The sequence below is a fragment of the Pseudorca crassidens genome, chromosome 10 (genome assembly GCF_039906515.1).
Source record: "Pseudorca crassidens isolate mPseCra1 chromosome 10, mPseCra1.hap1, whole genome shotgun sequence".
Taxonomy (NCBI): Eukaryota; Metazoa; Chordata; class Mammalia; order Artiodactyla; family Delphinidae; genus Pseudorca; species Pseudorca crassidens.
Window position 1 is genome coordinate 53,974,966 of NC_090305.1, and position 24,863 is coordinate 53,999,828.

Consider the following 24,863-nt stretch of genomic DNA (forward strand, 5'->3'; position numbering starts at 1 on the left):
TACAATACTATATATAACACAGATAAACAACAAGGACCTACTGTATAGCACAGGGAATTATATTCAGTATTTCGTAATAACTTACAAGGGAAAAGAATCTGGAAAAGAATAGATAGATAGATAGATAGATAGATAGATAGATGTATGACTGAATCACTGTGCTGTACACCTGAAACACAACACTGTAAATCAACTATAACTCAATTTTTAAAAAAAGATAAAAAATAGTCATCTATTCATTTCATCACAGTATAAAATTACAAAATGGAAACAAACAATAAATAAGTGATTTTTTAGATTATATGTGGTATTATTATTCCCGTTTTACTGATGAGGAAACTGAGGTTTAGAAAGGTAGGGTAACTTTCATACATACATTTAAATGGAAGTGACAAAGCTGGGCTTTTTTTTTTTTTTTTTGGTACGCGGGCCTCTCACTGTTGCAGCCTCTCCTGCTGCGGAGCACAGGCTCCGGATGCGCAGGCCCAGCGGCCATGGCTCACAGGCCCAGCCACTCTGCGGCATGTGGGATCTTCCCGGACCAGGGCACGAACCCGTGTCCCCTGCATCGGCAGGCAGACCCTCAACCACTGCGCCACCAGGGAAGCCCCTGGGCTTTTATTTAATGTTAAGAGCTGAGGCTTTTAACACTAGGCTATACTATACAGTTTCCACCAGGAAGAAAAGAAATTAGAAATAATTCATATGATTCTACTCTTCTTACAGAACACCTATGCCTTCCAGGAGTGGTAGGACATAAGCACTATTTGCTCAGGATTTCTTAGCTCTAAAGTCACAATTTTTTTTTACATCTTCTTAACATGTTATATTGAACAGACCAAAAAAAATCCTTTAAAATTCAATGAAATTTGCAATTTAAAGAAAACCTATGATAAAGCATTTTCTTTTATTTTTCAAATGCAAAGAGGATGCTGGAGCAAGGAAGAAACCACGCCTTACTACACGATGGGTGGATTGAGTGTTTCATGGTAAAAGTGATAAAGTAACCAGCTCCTGGTTCTTCTTTACTTTTTGGCTCTAAGCTTCAGAGCTCTCTCACAACTCCACGTCCTAAGTAGGTGGTATTTCCTCCAGAAAGAGTTCCTTGCCTACCACATCCAGAACTGGTGCCCCTCCACCGTGCTCCCCCTGTGCCCTGGGACTCCACGCCACGGTCCGGGATCTCCTTCCCTGCCCATTACTCCCAGAGGGAGGGATCCACCAATGACCTTCCACCCACACGTGGCAGATGGTGAGCAACAAATGAATGAACCACCATCCACATAAAGGGATCGAGGGGACACGGGGTAATGGGGAGAATGTGCCCACTGCAATCAGACTGCCCTCTGTTCGAACATCCACTTCAACATCAGCTGGCTCAGCTAAAATAATAAGATCTTACTAAAACCTGCCTGCCTTGAATGATTGGATTAGCGGCGATAATGTATGTGAAAATGGGTCCCAAAGTGATATTAAACTGTGGGTGCACACTGAACGGTGGGGGGGAAGGGGCCCACATTCTGGTTCAACTGGTCCAGAGTGGGAAGTATTCTGTAATAATTCCCAGTACTTCTGTGCAGGTAGGTTTCCAGAGCCTCTGCAAATGAGAGAACAAGGAAAGAAGCAGCACATACGGACGCTTGCTGGGTCCAACACTTGTCACATTACTTAATAACCTGTCCCTGGGGCTTCCCTGGTGGCGCAGTGGTTGAGAATCCGCCTGCTGATGCGGGGGACACTGGTTCGTGCCCCAGTCTGGGAAGATCCCACATGCCGCGGAGCGGCTAGGCTCGTGAGCCATGGCCGCTGAGCCTGCGCGTCCGGATCCTGTGCTCCGCAACGGGAGAGGCCACAACAGTGAGAGGTCCGCGTACCGCCAAAAAAATAAAAAAATTTAAAAAAATTTAAAAAAATAACCTGTCCCTGGAGAGTGGGCACTGCCGCCCTGTCATCAAGCCGTGCCATTCTCTTCCCACCCTCTTCCTTCTGCCCCTCAAACATCTCAATCACCTTCAAAAATGATCTACCTAAACTTTCATGTAAGTCACTAAATGTAAATATGCTCAAAAGGGGTGTGTGTCTCGTGTGTGTGTGTGTGTGCGTGTGTGTGTGTGTGTGTGTGTGTGTGTGTGTGACAGAGACAGAGAGATCGAGGAGAAGGGAGGAAGGAAGAAAGAAAGGGAAGGGGGGGAGGAAGATATTGGGGAGAGGAGGCAAGAAAGTGACTCCTTTTTCCATCAGAGAATTTAGCAGCTTCAGGTTCTGGTTAATTTGTTAACAGAAAAGCTAAATAGCAATTTGTTTCCAACTCCAGCTGTTGCGGCCGACTGGTCCTATATTTCCAGCACGTACTCAGCATAACGAAATCCTCAACAACAAAAATCATTAGAAGAAGGCTGGATCCATCCTTTTTAACCCTAAGACAATTAAATGTCAAAGGTGCCCATCCACTGGCCTTCTCACTCCTCCTGCACATAAACCTCCACTAACAGTATTCCTGGAGAGGGGATGGAAACAGATCCGAGAAAGGGCGCCCTGGCCCAGATGCTGAGACTCAGAGAGACTGAGCCAAATGGCCTCTGCGCCCCTTTAACTCTAATCGGCTACAAAGAGCCTTTGTGCATTGATGCCATCCAACTGGAAAGGAAAAGGAGAAACCACCTCCAAGTTCCATGAGGAAGGCTCATGGCTCTTCCTTCTTCGCAGCAATGATTTTAAAGCTGCCATCTCAGCAATGAGAGGGAATCAGTGCCTGATAAGACATGACGACACAGACGAGTCCCAATGCGTTAGGCTAACTAAAGGAAGCCAGGCAGTAAGTAACTAGTACATTCTGTCTGGTTCCATTTATATGAAATGCTAGACTAGGTAAAACTCATCTATAGTGGGAGAAAATCAGGGTGGTGGCTGCCTGTGATGGGAGGGGCAGGGGCATGAGGGAACTCTGGGAAGGTGGTGATGTTCTATACCTTGACATGGCTTTGGGTAACAGGTGCATGCAGTTGTCAAAACTCAGCAAACACACACTTAAGATTCATGCATTTCATTGTGAAATTTTACATCAAGAGAAAAAAACTGCAAACAGATCGTTAATGATAGGATAAAATGTTTACAAGGAAGTGTACTGATATTGGTGATCTACTTTGAAATGTATAAAGACATAAAATGGGAAATTCCCTGGCAGTCCAGTGGTTTAGGACTCAGCGCTTTCACCGCCAGGGCCCGGGTTCAATCCCTGGTCGGGGAACTAGGATCCTGAAAGCCATGTGGGTGGGGGAAGGAAGGAAGGAAGGGAGGGAGGGAGGGAGGGAGGGAGGGAGGAAGGAAGGAAGGAAGGGAGGGAGGAAGGAAGGAAATGGGTTGACAGATGGATAGATGGAAAGCTATGTAATAAAGCAGGTATAATGAAATGTTCATTGTAGAGTCCAGATGATAGATATATGTGTGCTCCCTATACAACTCTACCAACTTTCCTGTATGCTTGAAATTTTTCAAAATAAAATGTTCAGGGAGCAAGGGGAAAGTTAGCCATACGGGGGGTGGGGGGTAGGTAAGCTAACTGCTAAGAAAAAGCACAGAAGCTACTGTACCCACTGGGGTTTAAGGCAGCTGTGACCTGCTCTGACAAAAGGAAAAGAGAAAGAGGGCAAAGTTGAGCATGATAGCAGTCATTTATTGGGCAACCACCATACATCAGAGATGTGCGTTAGAGAGTCACCTGTTATCTGACTTTACCATCACAAGCTCCCTGCATGATAAGCATATCATCATTTTATAGATAAGCAGACTAAAACTCAGAATGGCGTAATAACTTACCTGTGGTCATCAGGCTGGAAACTGAAACTGGTTCTGCCAGCCACGAAACCCCAGGGCTAAATAGGAAAGAGCACCATGAGCCCAGCACTTCTTCCCTCTTCCCAAGGTCAGGACCGTGCCAAGGGCACAGGCATGGCAGGAAACTACTCCTACACAGTAGTGCCACCTGCCACACAGTGGTAACAGCACTGACAGCTGCACTGAATCCCAGTCACTGAATTCTCCCAATAGCCCCGGAGTCTCCCACACTCAGTCCTTCTCCCTCTGCTCTTTGCACTTCAAGAATCTATCCACCCACCAGAGTTTTAGTCATCACATCTATGCAAACACCCCTGGTCACAAATATTGCAAAGTTCAGCACTATCCAACAGTCTTCAAGCCCACCTGCCTTCCTGCTCTGCAGAGGTGAGAAAGCTAGACGCTCCCTTCACCGACTCTCTTGCAGCTAGATTCTTACAGGCAGATGCACCCATGCAAGATTTCAAATGCAGAGGGGAACAACAGGAGGCAGCAGCCACAGGCTGGGAGGTCAGAACTTGCAGCAAGACAGGACAGTGGGAGGCGTGTTTGATGTCTTGGAGCAGCTGTGCAGAGGGTTTAGTGTTCTGCCTCTACTGTCACAGGTACTGGGGTGGGAGTGAATTAGAACCATGTTATGGTTGCGATTTGGTTGGAGACAAGTTGTGTCATTGCTGAACGTGTAGCACTGAAGCTTGGTTCTCCCAGAAATACTGTCTAATTAAACCTGTCTAATAAATCGCCTGCTGCTTAGATGGCTTAGAAGGAATCTACTGTCTGCAACGAAGATCCTAACTCTGCTTCTGAGCAGCTCCGAGACAGTCTCCCAAGTTACGAGCCTACACAACGGCCTGCCAGACAACAAAACTCCCTAGTACAGGACATAAGCTTCCCACTTTCCATGTTGGAGGGAGGGCAGGAGAGGACAAGAGGAACAGGGAGAACATATTACAGTCTGTCAGCTTCTAGGAATATACACACGGTCTCCCAGAAAAGCAAACCTAGAACAGCCTTTCAAATATCCAAGGTAACAGCAACAAGAGAGCACATAAAAAATGAGGGCCTTTCAAGGACCTCTGCCTCACACCCTAGACTAGGATTTGGAATAAAGCAGGTCATTCTTGGAGGCCACTTCAGGTAAGAATCATCTCATTCAAAAGTCATGTTGGCATGGTGATTTGAGAACAGCCTAATGATGTACAAAGGCATGACTGTTTTTTAACTACCACAACTTACACAGAAATAAATATTTTTGTTCCCTCCAATGAAAGACCCTCAGAGGCTCCTGGCTTATTGTCATTACCCATAACCTTTAGGTCCGTTGAGACAAATCCATCTGCTCTGAGCATGGTTATGAGATTGGGAAACAGCAGAAAGCAAGTCAGAGCGATTTTTAGTCAAAAATGAGGTAAGACCACAAAGCGGGCAGACTTCTTTTCTGCGGTGGCTTGTACTTGTTCTGAAGGCAATTCCAAAAAAGTAGCTTTCAAAATAATTTGAGCGATGGTAGCACTGTTGTAAAAAGGACTCTTGCCATTCTTGGAGATACATATATTTGGGAATTCCTGTTGGGGAAAATACACCTTCAGAGTCACTTCATATAGTGTGAGATTGAAATGTGGTCATTTGTTTCTTGGTTAATTGTGTGTGCACCAACCAAGAAGAAAGAAAAAATTTTTAATCTGCTGTGGTCTAGCCTCTGCGGCCATTGGCAAAGGTGCAGGAAGGCTCATGCCGCCATGAAACCTGGGGACCACAAAGTTAACTTAGAGCGACAGTGTGACTTTGGCACTGAATAGCCATTTACCTGATTCACTTTAGTCCTGGCCTGATTTCTTCCAATAGCTGGCCCTCTGGCTACTGCTCAGGGCTTAAGTAAAGAGTGAATTATAACTCTTTTATCGAAAAAGTCAAAAAGCAGAAAATGACACTGCTCCTCACAAATCAGTCCTTAAAAGATCTTCTCCACCAAAACTCATTTATACCTTTCAGGCTTTACTAGATCTCAATGTACTAACACCTGTCAGATACGCAGGTGCATCTGGCTCTTGAATAAAACCAACTGGTAGGCACACACATCAAGGCTTTGCAAAAGTAAAAGTACAAAATGACAGGACTCAAAAGAAATGTACAAAAATGAAGATACAGTTGTATGATCCCAAGAGCAGTGAGATTAAGGGAAAATTTTTCCCAGAAGAAGCCTTTTTTGTTATAATAACTGAGAAGTTATTGAAAAATAATACAAAAGCATCTTCCTCACCACAGATACTAAATCTCAACTGAGATGTTTATGTCCCAAGTACTGGATTCTCTCCTCCGTCACCCACAGAAGCCAGGGTGCTTCAGCCTTGTTTTCCAAAAAGCTGCTAAACCAGAGATAAGCAAACAATGGCCTATGGGCCAAATGCAGCCCACCACTTGTTTTTTGTAAATAACGTTTTCTTGGAACACAGCCATGTCTGTTTGTTTACATACCGTCCATGGCTGCTTTCATGCTACAACAGCAGAGTTGAAATTACTTACTATCTGACCCTTTACAGAAAGTTTGCCAACCCCTATACCTAACCAGAGGAAGAGCCACTGCAGCACATGGAAAGCTCACTAGTGCACCATGGGAAGTGTCCCCCAAAGGTCAAACACCATCTCTAGGGAGCCAGGGTGTGATCCAAAAGAGCAGTTCTTCAAGAATGGAGGAGTGTGCAAGAAAAACAAACATGCCACATCTTCCAAGTGCCAAGGTCCAGGCCAGAGCCACTGCCAAGCAACTAAAGAATGCTCTGTCCTAAGACCTGCTAGGAAACATCAGTCCCCAGGGAAGTCTCAAATGTTTAATGCAACCTAATCAGATTTAGCTAGGTACCTTCCAGAATTCAGAAGTGCATCTTCTATTTCATCATCTCCAGAAACAGTGCACTATCTACTGACAGATTCAAAGCAGTCCTAAAGACTGGTTCTTTATTCATAATTTGGAAAATAAAATAAAAGCAACATTGGCTACAGAAAGCTACTACTAAACCTAGTTCTGGACTTCCCTGATGGCACAGTGCTTAAGAATCCGCCTGTCAATGAAGAGGACACAGGTTCGAGCCCTGGTCCGGGAAGATCCCACATGCTGTGGAGCAACTAAGCCCGTGCGCCACAACTACTGAGCCTGTGCTCTAAAGCCCGCGAGCTACAACTACTGAGCCCATGTGTCACAACTATTGAAGCCTGCGCGCTTAAAGTCGGTGCTCCTCAATGAGCAGCCACCGCAATGAGAAGACTGCGCACCGCAACAAAGAGTAGCCCCCGCTTGCCTCAACTAGAGAAAAGCCCACGTGCGGCAATGAAGACCCAACGCGGCCAAAAATTAATTCGTTAATTAAAAGTTAAAAAGAAACAGTTCTCTTTGCGATACAGGGAATCGCAGGTGGTCCAGTGGTTAGGACTCCGCACGTTCACTGCCAAGGGCCCAGGTTCAATCCCTGGTTAGAGAACTAAGATCCCACAAACCCTACGGCCAAAAAAAAAAAGTGACTTATTCTTTGCAATATATTAGAGGAAATTAGCATCAGACTCAGAGATAAGATATCCCCAACACGATCTTTTAATACCCCAGGAACACAGGGTTCAAAAATAGCTCTCTGCACGTTTTGAAATGCTTCTCCATCATTCAAAACAGCTTATAAACTAAAATGTGGAATGAATCTCAGGGCACTGGCCAGATAATGAGAAACCAGTGGGTATTCTTTGCTGTATAACAAAACCACAGGGCAGAAAGACCATATTTAGCATCACTCTTCTGGAGTTTTTCCAAAATTGCCTGAGGAGCAGAGATCCAGTTTCTTGTTCTGACTCTGCCACAAAGTCAGAGTATAACTTTGAATTAAATGTCATCTCTTTGGGGCTGTTTCCTTACCTGTGAGATGAGGGCAAGTTCATCTGAGGGCCTTCGGGGTCCCGGAATAATTTTCTGAGAAGGAAAATGTCAGCCTACCCCTGCCTTTTACTGTTAAGCAATTTTTATTTATTTTGGAAAATGCTTCCAGAAAAAGAATAGAGGTAAAACGTCAGGAATATTCCTGAGTTGTAACATGTGGTCATAGGGTTACTTACAATCAAGTTCTCTCCAATGCTGAGAATGAAAAAGTTTCCTAGCAGTTAAGAAATATAAAACTCTCCCTCCTGGGGTCTGATGTATTCTGTTGTAAAATGGTTCCTCCAAACTCCCTGGCACAGAGAGGGCCATCTTAGAGCCATGCTGAATGTTTAAAAAACTACGTACAAAAAAGCTTCCACGAGCAACAAACAGCTCAAGACACAGGGCAAACGGGGAACCTCGGAGGTCCCTTCCTTTTTTTTTAACTTTTTCAGGGCAGGAGCAGCGCCCCACCACAGCAAGTGGGATCTTAGTTCTCCAACCAGCGTCCCCTACAGTGGAAGTGCAGAGTCTTAACCACTGGAACGCCAGGGAAGTCCCGGAGGTCCCTTCCTGAACTTGTTTTTGGGTTTTATCAACCTAACTAAAGTACCCTTCCCCTGTGGCCCAGGATGCCAGAGGTACCACGTAAAGTAAGGCTGGCACCAGCCACACCCCACTTGTCATTCAGACCCTCAGCTACACTCACCAAGTTCAACAACGTGAAGTAAACATTTTTTTCCATTTTTATTACAGTAAAATTTACAATGTTGTGTTAGTTTCAGGGGTGCACCAAAGTGATTCTTATATATATGTATATGTCTATATACATATACATTCTTTTTCAGATTCTTTTCCATTATAGTTTATTACAAGATATTGAATATAGTTCCCTGTGCTCTACAGTAGGTCCTTGTTGGTTATCTATTTTATGTATAATAATGTGTATCTGTTAATCCCAAACTCCTAATTTATCCCTCCCTACACTTTCCTCTTTGGTAACCATAACTTTGTTTTCTATGTCTGTGGGTCTATTAACATGATGTAAAATTAAGCAAATCAGAACCCTGCATGCACATTCAGGATAACAAGAGCATTTGCATCGATTCGGATTATAAAGACTATGGAAATGAGGTGCAACAGGGGAAACCAGTTTAAATATTCTGTTGTCTGGTCAAATTTCTAACTCAGATCCAATTGACCTAAATGAGACAGCAAGGCTAGAATGGACACCAGAAGGTTGCAAGCTAGCGTACATAATGCTCCCCCACAGCTTAAAACTATCCAGTTCTGAGTGAGCATGGGAGTTCCTTTTGCAGCTCTGTCTCCCTTTTCATCGGCTCAGAAACCAAATGAGTGGCTCTGAACCTTCCTGACTTCCTGGAAACTGCCACAAGAGACTGCATGACCACCTCTCTCCCCCTTTCAAGGGCATCAGTCACGTGTCATACACACACACACACACACACGTGCGCGCGCGCGCGCATGCCATAGCTCATAAATGCCCAGATGCCTCCTTCTGTTAATGTCTCATCACGAAGCCAGAGCTGTATCTTTTATTTGCCAGAGCTGTTTTAGAGCCTCCGTGCCGAACTCACCCCAAAAAGAATACTTCTAAGCAAGTCTATAACAAACCGAAATCTGAAGCTGTGCCAATCCCTTGTTGGCTCAACCATCAAATACTGAAGACCTACCAGGCAAACACGAAGCCCATGGCTGCGTTCTTGGCACGACTTTGTCACGAGCCACCAAACAAGGTGTAGGAGAACCCAAGCGCCAGGGAGGCTCCGGGAGAAAAGTGACCCCGGAAAACTCAGAAGGCTAGCAACTCTCCACTTTATAATTTAAAATATAATACGAGAGGCTGGGGGCATGCACATGGGGTACATGGGAACTCTGTAGTTCCACTCAATTTTGCTATGAGCCTAAAACTGCTCTAAAAAGAGTCTATTTTTAAAGAGAGATAGAGATCATTATTAATGTTTTTTGTTTTCTCTGTAGCCTTTTCTGAATTTTCCAAGTTTTTTATAAGGAACATGAAATAATACCTTTACAACTAGAAAACTAAGTCATTAAAACAGAGAATGACCCCCCCTTTTGTGTATTAAAAAAAGACACAAAAGTCACTGAACTATACACTGAAAACAGGTACCTTTGTTAATTATTCCACCATAAGGTTAATTTTAAGAAGTATTTTTAAAAGCCCTAGAAATCTTACTTTTCACTTTATTTTTTTAAATTAATTTATTATTTATTTTTGGTTGTGTTGGGTCTTTGTTGCTGTGCGCAGGCTTTCTTTAGTTGCGGCAAGCGGGGGCTACTCTTCGTTGCGGTGCGCGGGCTCTAGGTGAGCGGGCTCAGTAGTTGTGGCACACGGGCTCTAGAGCACAGGCTCAGTAGTTGTGGCGCACAGGCTTAGTTGCTCCGCGGTATGCGGGACCTTCCCAGCCCATGACTCAAACCCGTGTCCCCTGCATTGGCAGGCAGATTCTTAACCTCTGTGCCACCAGGGAAGTCCCACATTTCACTTTAAACAGTATATATTATAGTGTATGTTATAATCTTTTAAAAACTTTTTATTGCAATATAGTTGATGTACAATATTACATAAGTTACAGGTGTACAATATAGTGATTCACAATTTTTAAATGTTATACTCTATTTATAGTTATTATAAAATACTGGCTGTATTCCCCGTGTTGTACAACATATCCCTGTAGCTTATTTTATACATAATAGTTTATAACCTCTTAATCCCCTACCCTCTATTGCCCCTCCCCATGTATGTCATAATCTTTAGGGAAAGTTAATTTGTGTAAACTAGCAGTAGATGTTCCTGTTAAATTTGTTTTGCCTTTCAAGATAATTAAAGTAAGTTCTCTAATTCTGGTGCCACCAATTTGAGATTTGGGGTCCCGTAGCCAACTGTCACTAAAGGTAACGATTATAATTCTGTAGAATAAATGGTTTGCTAAGCAAATAATAATAAAAAAAAGTTATTGCGTAATGGATACAGAGTTTCTCTTTAGGAGGATGAAAACGTTCTAGAGACGGAGAATGGTGATGGCTTCCCAACAGTGTGAGTATACTTAATGCCACTGAACTGTCTCCTTCAAAATGGTTACAATGGTACAGTTTATGTTAAGTATATTTTACCATAGTAAAAGGAACTTCAGCTTCCACCTAAACACAGTTTTCTGGAGATTCCATACTTTTTAAACGGGAACTAATACAGGAAGAATGTCACAAATGCTCTGCTGGGTGCCGCATATGCTTTACCAGCAAGAAGTCTAAAATTAGGGTTTCAGTCTCTTCCATTACACTAGTCGTTAATGCAAGGTCCCTGAGACAAAATTTGTCATTTGGTGATCTTCACAGAGACCACAGAGGCACAGAGAGGTGTGTCTAGGGAAACACACCCAAACCTGCAAGGCCTTCTCTGAAATCACTGCTACTCTGATTCCATCCATTCTAACAAATATTTATTGAGAGCCGACTACAGCCCGGCACTGCGCCAGGACTTAGGGCAACACCTGCTCTCCTGGATCCTGCCTTCAGTCAAACTATTTCATTGATTTGTTGATTTCAAATAACATTACGGGTGGGCGGGGAAGGGATGAATTGGGAGTTTGGGATTAGCAGATGCAAACTATTATATATAGAATGGATAAACAACAAGGTCCTACTGTATAGCACAGGGAACTATATTCAATATCCTGTGATAAACCATAACAGAAAAGCATATGAAAAAGAATGTATATATATGTATAACTGAATCACTTTGCTATACAGCAGAAACTAAGACAACACTGTAAATGTACTATACTTCAATTAAAAAGTTAAAATTAAAAAAATAAACCATCAAATCAAATAATATTACAGGACACAGTATGACTTGTATGTCTCAAGGGAGCCATGTGTTTTCTTCTTTCCTTTTTATTTCTTTTTCTTTATACTCTGAAATGATTCAAACTTACAGAAGAGTTGCAAGAATATTACAGAGAACTCCTATATTGTTGAACCCATATTTAACAGTTACTGATGTTCTGGTATCTGCTTTATCCTGGCTCTGGCTCCCTCCCTCCCTTCTCCTGCCCTGCCCCTTGCTTTCCTCCCCTCCATCCACACCCAGCCAGCTGCCTCCTCCTCCCCTTCCCTCTCCCTTTCTCCTTACAGACAGGTGTTCTGGAACCACTGTGAGGCACAGACATCTCCTTTTATTCCTAAACACTTCATCATGTATTTTCCAAGAATAAGAACCTTCTCTTATTTAACCACAGTACAATTATCAATTTCTGGCAGTTAACATTGATTCAATAGTATTTTACCTAATACATAGCCCATACTCAAAAGTTGCCAATTGTCCAAACAATGGGAAAAGCGGTGGTACCAGGTTTTTTCTTTTTTTTTTTTTTTGCGGTACGCGGGCCTCTCACTGATGTGGCCCCTCCCATTGCGGAGCACAGGCTCCGGACGCGCAGGCTCAGCAGCCATGGCTCACGGGCACAGCCGCTCCGTGGCATGTGGGATCTTCCCGGACCGGGGCACGAACCCGTGTGCCCTGCATCGGCAGGCGGACTCTCAACCACTGTGCCACCAGGGAAGCCCGGTACCCAGGTTTTAAAATACTGATTTGAAGGCTCCTTCCTCAGCCACCCAATGGACTGACAGCCCTCCAGGAGACCTGGTTTACTTCCCACAAGACCTTTCCTAAAGGACTCCAGGCAGACGGAAATTCTCCCTATTTTATAACTTCTGCCTGTGTTACTTAACAAAGCTCTTAACAACCACCTCACATTTAACCTGAATTCATGATATGACTTAATTCTATTTTCCTTTCGTTTTAGTCACTGAAAATCTCTGGATAAAAATATTTTCTTGTAATAAAATTCTGAAGCATCACCCTCCCCCCCCCCCCCCAATTAGAAACTGTTCAAAGCCCAGTAGCCCTTCTGCTTGGCGCCTCTCAGCACTACAATTTAAAGCAGTATTTCTCAACCTTTTTTATCATCATCAGTTTCCTAGGGAGCCTTTTCAGACAAATTTCCTTAAGCATCCCTCCAATGAAATTAATACAAGAGATAGACTGTTCATCTATTCATGTACTCTACCTATATCTGCACTTTATACATTAAAAAGTGAGACATTTTCACCACCACCACCCCAGGAACCATTTTTTATCACCCCCATTTAGAATGTATTGTCTAAGGCCATTCACAAGCTAGGGTGGGGAGAAAAAGGAGAGAGATCAAGGTGTTACCTGTGTGAGACAGGACCCCAGTCCAGCCCGGGATCCTCAGAGCCGAAGGATCAGAGCTCTCACGGCCCCTCTTCTACAGATGTGGTCTAGGGTCTACCCCGGCCCCATAACAGGCTCAAAGTACTACAGAAGACTTTGCATATTTAAAGCTGGAATGGAAGTCTTAGGGGAATAAAGGAAAATCCCCCTCTTGTAAAGGGGATGGATGAACCTGGATTGTCTAAAGGTTCCTTCCACAGATGTCTCCCTCGTGACTCAGTCTACTCAGCAGTCTTAACAGGGGAGCTGTGGTCTCAGAACCTCTTTGGAGGCCATTCATCCACACATTAGGACCAATGCATATATATACATACATACATTTTCTTTTTCTGGCTGTGCCACGAGGCTTGCGGGGTTGAACCCAATATATTTACATTAAGCCTGAATTGGAGTTCCCTAAATTGTCTGAAAAAGTATCTCCAGGGACTTCCCTGGCGGTCCAGTGGTTAGGACTCTGCCTTTCCACTGCAGGGTACATGGGTTCAATCCCTGGTCAGGGAACTAAGATCCCACATGCCCCAAGGCCAAAAAAAAAAAAAAAAAAAAAGTATCTCCAGGTGGCTCCAAAACTGATTTTTTAGATATTTACCTAAAATAATGGCAAGTGCCAGACAGGGAGAGGACCTCATAAAAAGAGATTAACAGCACCCCGCCCTGTAATGTTTGTGTGCTTTCCAAAAATATGAGCAAGTATCAAGTTCTCGTGACTTTATGCAGGTGATATTCAGGAAAAGTAAATATACAAATAAGACAGTCTGTGAAAGAACACAAATTCAGGGGAAATTTTGAATACATATGACGTAAGCAGGGGTTGTGCTTTCTTTCTAGAACACAGCTCTAAAATTATAAACTAAAGATTTTTTAAAATCAATCAGGATATAGAAGAACTGAAAAATATCAACAAGAACTGGATTTAATTGACATTTACAGAACAATTCTCCCAATGACAAAGAATACATAGGGCTTCCCTGGTGGCGCAGTGGTTGGGAGTCCGCCTGCCGATGCAGGGGACGCGGGTTCGTGCCCCGGTCCGGGAGGATCCCACGTGCTGCGGAGCGGCTAGGCCCATGGGCCGTGGCCGCTGAGCCTGCGCGTCCGGAGCCTGTGCTCCGCGGTGGGAGAGGCCACAGCAGTGAGAGGCCCGCGTACCAGCAAAAAAAAAAAAAAAAAAAAAAAGAATACATATTATTTTCAAGTATATATGGAACATTCACCAAGATAGAACATAACCAAGGTCATAAAACAACCCATAAAAAATTTAAAAACTGAAATGATACAAAATATGTTCTCTGACCATAATGAAATTAAACTAGAAATGAATAACAGAAAGATAACAGGAAAACCTTCAAACCCTTGGAAATTAACACACTTCTAAATAATCCATGAGTCAAAGAGAAAGACTCAAGGGAAACTAGAAAATACTTTGAACTGAACTAAAATTAAAATACTACATATCAAAATTTGTGAAGGCAACTAAAGCAGTGCTTCAAGGGAAACTTATAGCATTAAATATTTACATTAGAAAAGATGAAATAATTTAAGCTTCTACTTTAAGAAACTAAAAAAAGAAGAAACTAAACATAAATAGCAGAAGGAAAGAATTAAAAAGATTAGAGCAGAAGTAAAAAAAAATTAAAAATAGAAAACAGTAAAGACCACCAGTGAAACAAAAAGCTGGCTCTTAGTAAGATCAATAAATTGATAAATCTCTAGCAAGACTGTCAAAGACACAAATTACCAATATCAGGAAAAGGAAAAAGGGAATATCACTATAGGCTTCAAGATATTGAAAGGATAATTAGGGAATAATACAAGCAACTCTATACACCCTATAAATTCAACAATTTATAAGAAATAGACCAATTCCTCAAACAGCATTTACTACCAAAACATACCCAAGATGAAACAGATAATCTGAATAGCTTTACAACTATTTTTAAATTGAATCTGTAGTTAAAAACCCTTCCAAAAAAGAAATCTCCAGGCCAGATGGTTTCCCTGGTGATTTCTACCAAATATTTAAAGAAGAAATAACACCAACTCTACACAATTTCTTCCAGAAAATATAACAAGAAGGATACTTCCCAACTCATTTTAAGGCCAGCATTACCCTGATACCAAAACCAGACAAAGACGGTAATAGAAAACTACAAATATCTTTCATAAACATAGATGCAAGAGTCCTGAACAAAATATCAGCAAATTGCATCCAGCAACATAAATAAAGAATAATACACCATAACCAAGTGAGGTTTATCCCAGGATAGCAAGGCTGCTTCAAAATTCAAAAAGCAATCAGTGTAACCTACCACATTAATAGTTGAAAGCAGCAATCAGAAAAGGGCCAGACAGTAACCATTTCAGTCTTTGCTGGCCTCAAGGTCTCTGCAGCAACTATTCAACTTTGTCACTGTAGAGTGAAAACAGACATAGGCAATATGTAAACAAATGGGCATGACTGTGTTTCAGTAACACTTTATTTACAAAAGCAGGTAGCAGACCCTTTCAAAATAAAAAACACTCAACAAACTGGGAACAGAAGGAAGCTACCTCAGCAAAATAAAGGCCATTTATGAAAAGTCCACAGCTAACATCATACTCAATAGCAAAAGACAGAAAGCTTTTCCTCTAAGATTAGGAACAAAGCAAGGATGCCCACTCTCACCATATCTATTCAATATAGTATTAGAAGTCCTAGCCAGAGCAATTAGGCAAGACAAAGAAATAAAAGGCATCCAAACTGGAATGGAAGAAATAAAATTATCTCTGCAAATGACATGTATACAAACTCCTAAAGAGGGACTTCCCTGGTGGTCCAGTGGTTAAGAATCCACCTTACAATGCAGGGGACGCCAGTTCAATCCCTGGTCGGGGAACTAAGATCCCACATGCCACAGGGCAACTGAGCCCGTGTGCCATAGCTACAGAACCCACGCACTCTGGAGCCCAAGCACCACAACTACTAAGCTGGCACACCACGACTAGAGAGCCCGTGCACCACAACTAATAAGCCCGCACACCACAACTAGAGAGAAGCCCGCGCACTGCAATGAAAAGCCCGCGTGCCACAACTAAGACTCAACACAGCCAAAAAATAAATATTTCCTAAATAAAGAAACCCCTAGGGCTTCCCTCACAGCACAGTGGTTAGGAATCCACCTGCCAATGCAGGGGACACGGGATCGAGCTCTGGTCTGGGAGGGTCTCACATGCCGTGAAGCAACTAAGCCCATGTGCCACAACTACTAAGCCTGCGCTCTAGAGCCCACGAGCCACAACTACTGAGCCTGCATGCCACAACTACTGAAGCCCACACACCTGCACTGCAACGAAAGATCCCACATGCCTCAACGAAGATCCCACATGCTGCACCTAACACATGGCACAATCAAAAAATAAAAAATAAATAAAAAGATGTCCATACTACCCAAAGGGATCTACAGATTCAAAGCAATCCCTAGCAAAATCTCAGTGGCAGTTTTTTGGGGTTTTTTTGCGGTACGCAGGCCTCTCACTGCTGTGGCCTCTCCCGCCGCGGAGCACAGGCTCTGGACGCGCAGGCTCAGCAGCCACGGCTCACAGGCCCAGCTGCTCCGCAGCATGTGGGATCCTCCCAGACCGGGACACGAACCCGTGTCCCCTGCATCAGCAGGCGGACTCCCAACCACTGCACCACCAGGGAAGCCCTCAGTGACAGTTTTTGAAGAAACAGAAAATTCATCCTAAAATTCATATGGACTCTCGAGGGACCCCGAATAGCCAAATAATTTTGAAAAAGAAAAACAAAGTTGAAGGACTCACACTTCTGATTTCAAAACATATTACAAAGCTATAGTAATCAAAACAGTGTGGTGCTGGCACAAAGAAAGTGGATCAATGAAGTAGAACAGAGAGCCCATACAGTATATTGTTCTGTATATGATCATATGATCTTTAACAAAGGTGTCAAAATTACTCAGTAGGAAAAGGAGAGTCTCTTCAACAAATGGTGTTGGGAAAATTGGATATCCACATGCAAAAGAATGAAGCTAGGCCCGTATCTTACAATATGCAAAAATTAACTCAAAATTAGATTAAATATCTAAACAAAAGACCTAAAACTATAAAACTCCAGAAGATGACATAGGAGAAAAGCTTCATGACATTGGACTTGGCAGTGATTTCTTGAATATGACACCAAAAGCACAGGCAACAAAAGCAAAAACAGACAAATGGGACAACATCCAATTTTAAAGCTTTTGTGCATCAAAGGACACGATCAACAGAGTGGAAAGGCAGCCAAAGGAATGGGAGAAAATATCTGAACCACTTCCTGTCCAAAGTCTTCATCTACAGTCCTGCAGTCAAGGCCACCAGACATGCCCAGACCTGCTCCCAGAAGCTGGCCCATCGTCACACAAAACTCCCAAGGCACATTCCCTTTGCCTTTTTTTTTTTAAATAAATTTATTTATTTTATTTATTTATTTTTGGCTGTGTTGGGTCTTCGTTGCTGCGCACAGGCTCTCTAGTTGCGGTGAGCGGGGGCTACTCTTCTTTGCGGTGCACAGGCTTCTCACTTTGGTGGCTTCTCTCGTTGTGGAGCACGGGCTCTAGGCACGCAGGCTCAGTAGTTGTGGCACACGGGCTTAGTTGCTCCACGGCATATGGGATCTTCCCGGACCAGGGATCGAACCTGTGTCCCCTGCATTGGCAGGCGGATTCTTAACCACTGTGCCACCAGGGAAGCCCCCCCGTTGCCTTCTTTATTCAACAAATGTTTCACAGGTAATTTTAAAACAAGCATCACCATAATTCTAGATAACAGAATTTATAAGTTGTAGGTTTAAAAGTGATTATAAATGATAATTCATTCTAATTTTCCTATGTTGCAGTCAGAGAGACAAGCAATATGCTTCTCACTTCATCTCATTTACAGATGAAAAAAAAGAAGTTTGACATCCATATAAAATGAAACAACTAGACAGGGAAGGGATTAAAAACACAAATCTCCAAGCCTTTGGTTGAAAGGTCTTTCCATAAGCTACAAATATGGTGGCATTACCTAGTTTAATGGACAGTTGCTCCCAGGCACTAACAATTCCCACCAGCTTTACTATAGCTAACGTCCGGAATTGTTAGAATCATTTTACCACACCTGGGGTATCTTCCAAACCAGAGTGGATGACGTAGGCAGGATGGCTGCCTCAGTGGCCACTTGAGAAGATTAGAGGTTAAGGCAAACTGGGTAATTTTTATTAGATACATACTACATTGGGCCAGGAAGTATATACTGCATGCCCCACAGCCTTTTTAAAAAATAAGCCAAACAAATTTTTGCTAACTTGTTAACAAAGTTCCAAATTTACAGAGAAGTTACAAAGATACAAAGAACTATTTATTACTAAAGATCTAGTAACATTTCACCACAGTTGCTTTATCATTTTCTCTCGTTCTCTCTATATACGCACACACATTTTTCCTGAACCACATGAGAGTAAGTTGCCAAAATAATGTCCCTTTATCCCCATATACTTCAGTGTACAAATATTAAAATCAAATAATTAACGTGGATACAGTACTGTTAGTTATAGACTGCACACTGTCAATGTCATTTACAGGAAAAAATCAGATCACAAGTTATATTTGGTTGTTACAAAATGTACATTTTGAAGTGTTAAAAGGGAATTTACAGTTTCAAACTAAGAAAGCAAAAATAAAGACGGAAACAAAACAAAAAACACTAAAAATACCAATAACTGCTACAATGCTGGAAAGGAAAAGGAAGCAAGCCTTTAGATAAACAGAAATTCAGACAATTCCATGACACGGATAACTGTGATTTAGTCTCTTCCAAGTTAGGTTATGCTTTGCTTTTGTTCAAAAAATGACTTCGCCCAGACTTAAACTTGATTTCACAAGTTTAGTCCTGTTTCTTTGACACAAAGACTTTCTAAAGTATCTTTATGTCAATCCTATCTTGTTATTCAATGTGAGGAAAAATATAGAGAGTTTTGGCTTTTAATACTCTTTTCCTGAATTTCAGCTGACCCCAAAGGAATCACGAAAACTGACGTTCAACAAAAAAAATTTCAGTTACAGGAAACTCCAGATTAACTAAGTGACTACAATAGTGTTACAATGCACTTCGGGGCAAGGTATCAAATGGAGACCTCACAAAAAGAAAAAGGCATACATTAGCCAGGCGAATAAAAATGACCGCAAAGATTGTTGCTAGTACAGAAAGTGACAAAATATGAAATGCCACATATATAATAAGTATGCAACAATGCTCTCTCAACAGCACTAGCAACACAAATTGCTTTTTGTCCTGTTCCACGTTTTGGGACCAATACACGAAATGAGTCAGCTGGAACAGGCACACAGAAAAGCTCTGTGCTGAGCGGTTAGCCAAAGGGGTCGGGAGGCCCATTTTTAAGGTATTAGTAATAGGGTGGAACTCAGCTACACGAGAATCCCAACAGCAAAATGGATTCAAAACATTTTAGCCAAAGTCCACACTCTGAGCTTCATGACCTGGGAGTTCTCCATGTCAATCAAGATTCATCTGTCAGTGCTTCCAAACAGTCACAGGGCCCCTTAGCCAGCCCTTGGAGCCCGAGTGAAGACAGGACAGTACAGTAAGAAAAGATATGACTAAGAACTACAGGAGGCAAGAGGCAAGGCTGTGAAAGCTCTAAACATACAGCCCCAAAACAGTGCCTGTTTCTGACCAGGGAAAACCCACCAAACATCAACTACTCACAGAAGGAAATTCTGCCCAGGGGAAGGCTACAAAATCACTAATTACAACACAGGGGCCCTTCTTGGGGAAGGCCAGGGCTGAAGAGAGAGTGACTGAGGGATAAAACAGAGCAATGATTACCTTGCAGTGGAATGAACTGCTGGTTTACCCTGAGGCAAAGCCCTCAGTGATCTTATCTATAAAATGAGGGGGTAGAAGATCTCCAAGTTCCTTCCCGGGTAATGGAAAGAAAACATGCTCCAGAGTCAGACAGATCCTGGCTCCATACCTGACTAACTGGGCAACTTAGGTCACTCTATGCCTCAGTTTCTTCATCTGTAAAACAGAGATTCCACCTGCATCAGTTAGGGTTAGATTTGGCTGCGAATAGTGACTTAAAAAAAAAGCTTATTCCCCCAATCACAGAAAAGTCCAGAAGATGGCACCCCAGGATTTGTGAGGTGGCTCGGATCAACAAAGTCATCAGAGGCATCTTCTGCCCTGATAGCCTTCATCCCAGTCACCTAAAGACTCAAGACGACTGCTGGGGGACTTCCCTGGGTGGTCCAGTGGGTAAGACTCCGTGCTCCCAATGCAGGGGGCCAGGGTTCAATCCCTGGTCAGGGAACTAGATCCCACATACATGCTGCGACTAACGAGCCCGCCTGCCACAACAAAGGACCACACATGCCGCAACTAAAGGAGCCGGCGAACCGCAACTGAGAAGCCCACATGCTGCAACTAAGGAGTGCGCCTGCCACAACTAAGACCCAGCGCAACCAAATAAATAAAATGAATATTTTAAAAAATGGAGGACCTGCCATGACTCCAGGAATCTATTTAAAAAAAAAGACGACTGCTGGAATTCCAGCCATCACGTCTGTATTCCAGTTTCGGCCACATGTCTATATTCCAATAAGGAAAAAAGGGGAAAGGTACAAAGAAGGTTCCAGGAAACTACTATGTGACCACTCTGCTTGTAACCAGAATACAATCGCATGGCCATCCCTAGCTGCGAGGGGGGAATGAGGGGTGCAAATATAGTTTTATCTAGGTCAAAGCACACATCCAGATTAAAACTGGGGTTCTATGACTATAGAAGAAGGGGAGACTGAATAAACCTGCAACACCTCTCATCCCATGTTAAGGATTAAATGTAAAGTGTCCGATGCTCCCTGGGCCCACAAATGTATCCCTTCCCCTCTGGCAGTGCTGACATTTTACGACCTGTGGTCTCCACGGCTTGTGATGTCCTTCGGGAAACAGGCTTTTCCAGCCTGGTCTATCTTTCACTGCCTAGTCTCTGGCCACAGCCCATGTACCACCTGCATTCCAGCCATACCAAACTATCTCCCTCCTTCCATGCCTCCCAACCTTTGTACTCACAGAGCTTCTACCAGGGAAGCTCTCCCCAAGCCCTGGGCTGCACGATGAACCCCCTAGACATCCTAGGTCTCCCCTCACCTGCCACTTCCCCTCTATCCCCACCAGGTAGGGCTCTCCCCAGGTGCTTCCTCTCGGGTAGCATCACCCCCCCCACACCCCACCCCACCCCGTATCATAAGTGCTTTCTATGGGCCACGCCCTGTTCTAAGCCCTTTACACACAGCTTTGAAGCTGATCCCAACAACCCTATGACACAGACACTATAACACCCCCATTTTACAGATGAAGAAACCAGGGCACAGAGAGGTAAACTAGATGGTCCACGGCCACACAGGTTGTAAACAGCAGAGCCAGGATGCAAGCACAGGCTGTTGGGACTGCAGAATCCATACCCTCTGCCACCACATGAGGCTGCCTTGACTCCCTGATTGAGGGGTCTGCATGTCATTTCAGACCAGGGATGGTCAAACCACAGCCCACAGGCTAAATCCAGCCCACCACCTGTTTCTGTAGATAAAGTTTTACTGGAACACAGACACACCCAGTTGTTTACAATGGGAGAGTTGAGGAGTTGCCATGGAGACCACAGAGCCCACAGAGCCAGATATTAACTGTCTGACCCTTCATAGGAAAAGTCGGCCACCCCTGTTTCAGGCTGTCAGCTCCATAAGGCAGGGTCTGCACTGTGCTCTTCTGACCCCCACATCTCTCAGTGCATTTGTTTATTTGTTTTTAATTGAAGTATAGTTGATTTACAATGTTGTATTAGTTTCTGGTGTACAGCAAAGTGATTCAGTTATACATGTACATTTCATTTTCATATCCTTTTTTATTATGGTTTATTATAGAATATTGAATATAGTTCCCTGTGTTATACAGCAGGACCTCATTGTTTATCTATTTTATATATAATATTCAATAGTCTGTATCTGTTTATCTCAAACTCCTAATTTATCCCTCCCCATCCCCTTTTCTCTTCGGTAACCATAAGTTTGTTTTCTATGCCTGTGAGTATATTCAATTTTGTAAATAAGCCCATTTGTATCAATTTTTAGACTCCACGTGTGATACCATAGATTTGTCTTTCTCTGTCTGACTTGCTTCACTTAGTAGGATCATCTCTATGTCGATCCATGTTGCTGCAAATGGCATTATTTCGTTCTTTCTCAGGGCTGAGTAATATTCCATTGTGTGTGTGTGTGTGTGTGTGTGTGTGTGTATGTACCACATCTTTTTTATCCATTTATCTGCCAATGAACACTTAGGTTGCTTCCATGTCTAGTGCTGTAATGAACACTGGGGTGCATGTATCTTTTTGAACTAGAGTTTTCTCCAGAAATACTGCACGGCGTTTGGTATACACATAAAAGGTGCTCAACAAGTACACGGGGTGTGAACATCCATCAGGCCTAATTACACGTAGAGAGCAGTGTGTTTGGGGGCTGATGCTGCCAACTCATGCAGGGATTGGAAAGTCTCCCAGTTGAACAACCAAAGGGCCCAGAAAAACCACCGTGGTGGCATTCCCGGCACTGTTCACAGCCCATCACAGTTCTGACGGAGTGACCACTGCAGCGACGTACCTGTTCCCTGATCCACTTAACTCCCCCCAAACAAGGGGCTGATAGAGAGCCCCAGACCCTCGCACACTCAGGAGAACCTGAACCCCATGGCTTCCTTGGTGGTTCCCAATATCTGCTCGTGGCTCACCAGCCACATGACCGGCACTGCAGATAAACACAACACATCCTGGAAAAGAGTTACTAAACACTGAGGTCGGTCGTCTTTCAACTTGTTATATTTTCATCAAAATATTTCTAGAAAGGGACCAAACCACACAGAAACAGAAATAGTCCCTTAAAAACTACTGCACAACGTGAAAAAGTTATTCACGGCTCAAATGCCTTCTCCGACCTTCAAAGAACAGGCTTGTGTACCACATTTCCTGATTGTATCATTATTATTATTATTATTTTTTTTTATGGATGCATTGGGTCTTCGTTGCCACGCAAGGGCTTTCTCTAGTTGGCGAGTGGGGGCTACTCTTCATTACAGTGCACAGGTTTCTCACTGCGGTGGCTTCTCTTGTCTCGGAGCATGGGCTCTAGGCGTGCACGGGCTTCAGTAGTTGTGGCACGTGGGCTCAGTAGTTGTGGCTTGCAGGTTCTAGAGCACAGGCTCAGTGGTTGTGGCGCACAGGCTTAGTTGCTCCGAGGCATGTGGGATCTTCCCAGAGCAGGGCTCGAACCCATGTCTCCTGCACTGGCAGGTGGATTCTTAACCACTGTGCCACCAGGGAAGCCCTGTATCATTATTCTTGATAACATTACACAAGGCACAAATAAAGCACTTTCTTTCTGGGCTGTGACCATATCCAATGGAGTCTGGGTTATCAAAACCAAATTCTGGATGCTTTTCTTTCTAATTCTGTCTTGGCCAGGCCCGAAATCCCATCAGGAGTCGCCCAGAGGAAATGTGCAAAACACCTCCCATATTTCTGGCACAATCATCTCAATCCTGCTTTTAGGACACAAAGGCCCTCATCTCTCCTTTCCTCCCAGGGTTCTCAAACAGCTGTCCACTGGAGCACACCCTGCCGGGCCAGAGGCTGGGCAGCCAATGGAGACCAGCATCCGCTACACAAATCAAACCATTTGTCACCTGGGGCCCTGAGTGGGGGAGGAAGGGCTGAGAAATACCTGCACACTGGCTACGGCTGGGTCAACAATGACCACCAACTCACCCCCAGGTTCCACGAAGTCACCCACTGGTCTGTTTAAAATACCAGACTCCCAGCAAACAAACTACTGCGTGCTAGGCACTGTGCCAGGCGCGATGCATGCAGGAGCTCACAGCCACGCTACGAGGCTGGCCTCATGCACAGATGAGGAAACCAGGGTCCAAAGAAGTAAGTGACTTGTAAAGGTCATGCAGCAAAAACGAGGCAAAGCTGGACCAGCAAGGGGGTCTAAGCACGTCACCAGCCTGTGCTCCTGCAGGCTGTCCCCTCAGAAGCAAGGCAATTCCAGGAGAAGGAGGCAGTCCCAGCTTCCAAAATCTCCCCAGGTGGCAACACAGAAGGTGGCCGGGATGGAGAGCAATGCACTCATTTACACACTGATGGTGAGCAGTGAGAAACGGTCCAGCCACTCTAACAGTTTCTACATGCACCTCTCTTAGGACCCTACAATTCCAACCCCAGTGTTGACCCAAGAGAAATAAAGCTTATGTCCATACACAGACTTGTACACAAACAGCAGCTTTATTTGTCATAGCCAAAAACTAGAAACCACCCAAACGTCCACCTACAGGTATATCAATAAACAAACTGTGGTATAACCACAAATGCACTATGACTCAACAACAGGAAGAAACCCAGTATAAACTACTGACAGGGGCGGCAATGTGGACGCATCTCAGAATATCTTCCTGAACTAAACAAATCAGACTCCGAAAAGGATATACTGTATGGTTCTATCTACATGAAACCCAAAGAGACAAAACAAATTCATGGTGATAAAAATCAGAAACAGATTGCGGGGAAAGGGGAATGGACTGGAAAGAAGCACAAGGAAACTTCCTGGGGGGTGGAAATGTTCTGTACCTTTTGGAGCAGTGGTTACATGGTATAAACAAGTATCAAAATTCAAACAGAAGACCTAAGACCTGTTTTTGTATGTTAATTATAACTTTAAAAAGAAGTCCTTGGACTAATGAGTCATT

General features: G+C 43.6%; 1 protein-coding gene across 6 annotated transcripts in view; it reads right to left on the bottom strand.

Annotated features, from left to right (window-relative positions):
- The window catches only part of OSBPL10 (oxysterol binding protein like 10), a 376,742-nt gene that overhangs the window by 252,345 nt on the left and 99,534 nt on the right, over positions 1 to 24,863 (bottom strand). Inside the window, exon 2 of one of the 6 annotated variants that reach the window (XM_067753591.1) lies at positions 15,341 to 15,441. The exons of the other annotated variants lie outside the window; for them this stretch is intronic. Coding sequence (XP_067609692.1) covers positions 15,341 to 15,390 — 50 coding nt within the window. The 5' untranslated portion in view covers positions 15,391 to 15,441. The remainder of the gene's footprint in view (positions 1 to 15,340; positions 15,442 to 24,863) is intronic. 6 annotated transcript variants of the gene reach the window in all.